Below are 1,980 nucleotides of genomic sequence, written 5' to 3'. Positions count from 1 at the left end.
TCCTCATTCAATTCATTTTATATTCCTTATTGGGCTAGTAATTGGTCTATCTGCCTACCAATCTTTGCTCTCACCATATAACCAATCCAGTTTTTCTCTTCTTAGAGAGTGCTAGCCTAATCAGGGCCCCTTTTTATTCTTAATTTTTTAATATATACATTTTTGTACTAATGGCTATTGTAATCCATTGGGTAGTGTTGGGATATTTGGTAACTGAGAAATACAAAATTGTTAATAACCAAAATAGGCAATGAAACCAGAATCCATGAAGAGTAGTTTAAACACTGACTCCCAAACAAGAAGAAATAGATGCAGTATTAATTTGTTTCATCTTGACTATCCTGACATCCAGCGTGTTAGGTTACCAAATATTTAATAACAATCCCATGGTTCTAATAATATTTAAAAGGATTTATAAATAAAGAACAAAAATATGATCAATTGAAACAATCCCTGAAAATTCTTTTTTTTTTAGATGTAGAAAAATTTATTAAGGACATGTCATACTACAAAAGTACACTAAAGACAGGAGTGCATTGTCCAGGAAGACTTGTCTATGTGTCTATCTATGTGTTTTCCCATGGATGGATCAAAAAGGTTGAAACTGAGAGGTTGTCATTTTTTTTCTCAATCCCACAATGTTATCCAAAAATTCAGAGAATATCTCTGGCTTGTCAGGAGGAAAACGTTTCAATGATGATGTCTTCTGATTTTAACAGCTCAAGAAGGGTGCTGCATGTGCAATAGAAAAGATACCCTTCTTTGTGCAGCTGTCTAGCCAGCTCTAACTGGTGATTATCCATCAGCTTTTCATTTACTACCACCACCAAGGACTTCCCTTCTTCCAGAGGCTCCAAGCAGTTCCCTGCACCGGCATGGCTAATGATGAGATTTGAATCTCTTATTGTCTTCTTTCAAGGAATTTTTGTATGTGAGGGATTGTCTGATGTTGGCTACGTGCCATGTGGGGGTTGTGGCAAGATGGGGCAGGGACAAGATATTAGGAAGTAACCGGAGCTTATGCTCCTGAGGCAGGGGGCTGTGCCATGTGGGAGTGGGACGGCAGAGAACAAGCTCCCTTTGTCTAGTTCTCTCCCTAGGTGAAGCACTAACCCCAGACGCCTCCTTCCGGTATCTGGGCTTAGCTTCCTTTGTCACGTCCTCTCCCTTGGTGCAGTGCTTACCCCAGACATCCCCTTCCGGTATCTGATCCTACCATCAATCTGGTAGGCGGGCTGAGGAGGAGGGGCTAGGAAGGTATATAAGGGGCGGTAGGGGTCGGAGCTCGCTCTCTCTTGCTCTTGCTCTTGTTCCTGCTCGTGCTTTCCTGCTTGGGCTTGCTGTGATGGCCTCCGAATAAAGTTTGAGTGCTTGCACCTCCCGATCGGCTCGTCTCTATGTTTATCCAGGTGGGCTCCAAAGACTGGTAAGTATGACTGAAGCATGACTGGCAGCCTGCTCCTATTAGAAGGAGAGTGCACGGCGCGACTGGCACATTTGTACCTATAAACAATCAAAGAAAAAGATGTTGAATCGAAGGAGTCTGGTACCACTCTGCCTCCGCCAATCTGTGGAACAAGTCTTCGATAACCAAGTCTCCTGAGTACCTGGAAGGTAGCCCTGGAAGACGTACAGGTTATGAACTCGTCAAAACTAGTGTTACCCATGGTGATGAAAACAGACTTCATAGCCATAAGCTCTAGGCAGCCTCAATCCCTGAAAATCTGACTTGCATAGGTAAACAGAGAAATAACCATTTTTGAGAAGCATCTGATAACAACTTCTATTTATGATCTACAAAAGGGTTTTACATACATTATCTTATTTAATCCTTACAACACCAATGTGAACCGGTGATACTTGGAGTGGATGATCTGGGAAGTATTGTTAATAAGGTTTTTGTAATCAGTTGATCATTGTTCAGTAGAAAGAGTACTGGATTTGGAATTAAAAGACTTAGGTTCAAATCCTAGCCCAGAT

General features: G+C 41.7%; 1 protein-coding gene across 1 annotated transcript; it reads right to left on the bottom strand.

The window, feature by feature from the left end:
* Positions 1 to 674: 674 nt before the first annotated feature.
* Positions 675 to 1,694, bottom strand: LOC114037175 (UDP-N-acetylglucosamine transferase subunit ALG13 homolog). Its single transcript, XM_027854004.1, has 2 exons — positions 1,482 to 1,694; positions 675 to 908 (listed from the first exon to the last, which is right to left on the bottom strand). Exons 1-2 carry the CDS (start codon positions 1,692 to 1,694, stop codon positions 675 to 677), a joined length of 447 nt encoding a protein of 148 aa, XP_027709805.1.
* Between the last annotated feature and the right edge of the window lie 286 nt (positions 1,695 to 1,980).

Source organism: Vombatus ursinus, unplaced genomic scaffold (assembly GCF_900497805.2).
Source record: "Vombatus ursinus unplaced genomic scaffold, bare-nosed wombat genome assembly UNPS02010284.1, whole genome shotgun sequence".
Lineage (NCBI taxonomy): Eukaryota > Metazoa > Chordata > Mammalia > Diprotodontia > Vombatidae > Vombatus > Vombatus ursinus.
This window is presented reverse-complemented; position numbering and strand designations above follow the sequence as displayed.

Excerpts from the sequence above, each read along its gene's own strand:
- LOC114037175 (XM_027854004.1), bottom strand. The coding sequence starts at position 1,694 with ATGGCTATGAAGTCTGTTTTCATCACCATGGGTAACACTAGTTTTGAC. Across the intron at positions 909-1,481 it reads ACAAATGTGCCAGTCGCGCC|ACAATAAGAGATTCAAATCT; the intron begins GTGCACTCTCCT and ends CCTTGAAAGAAG.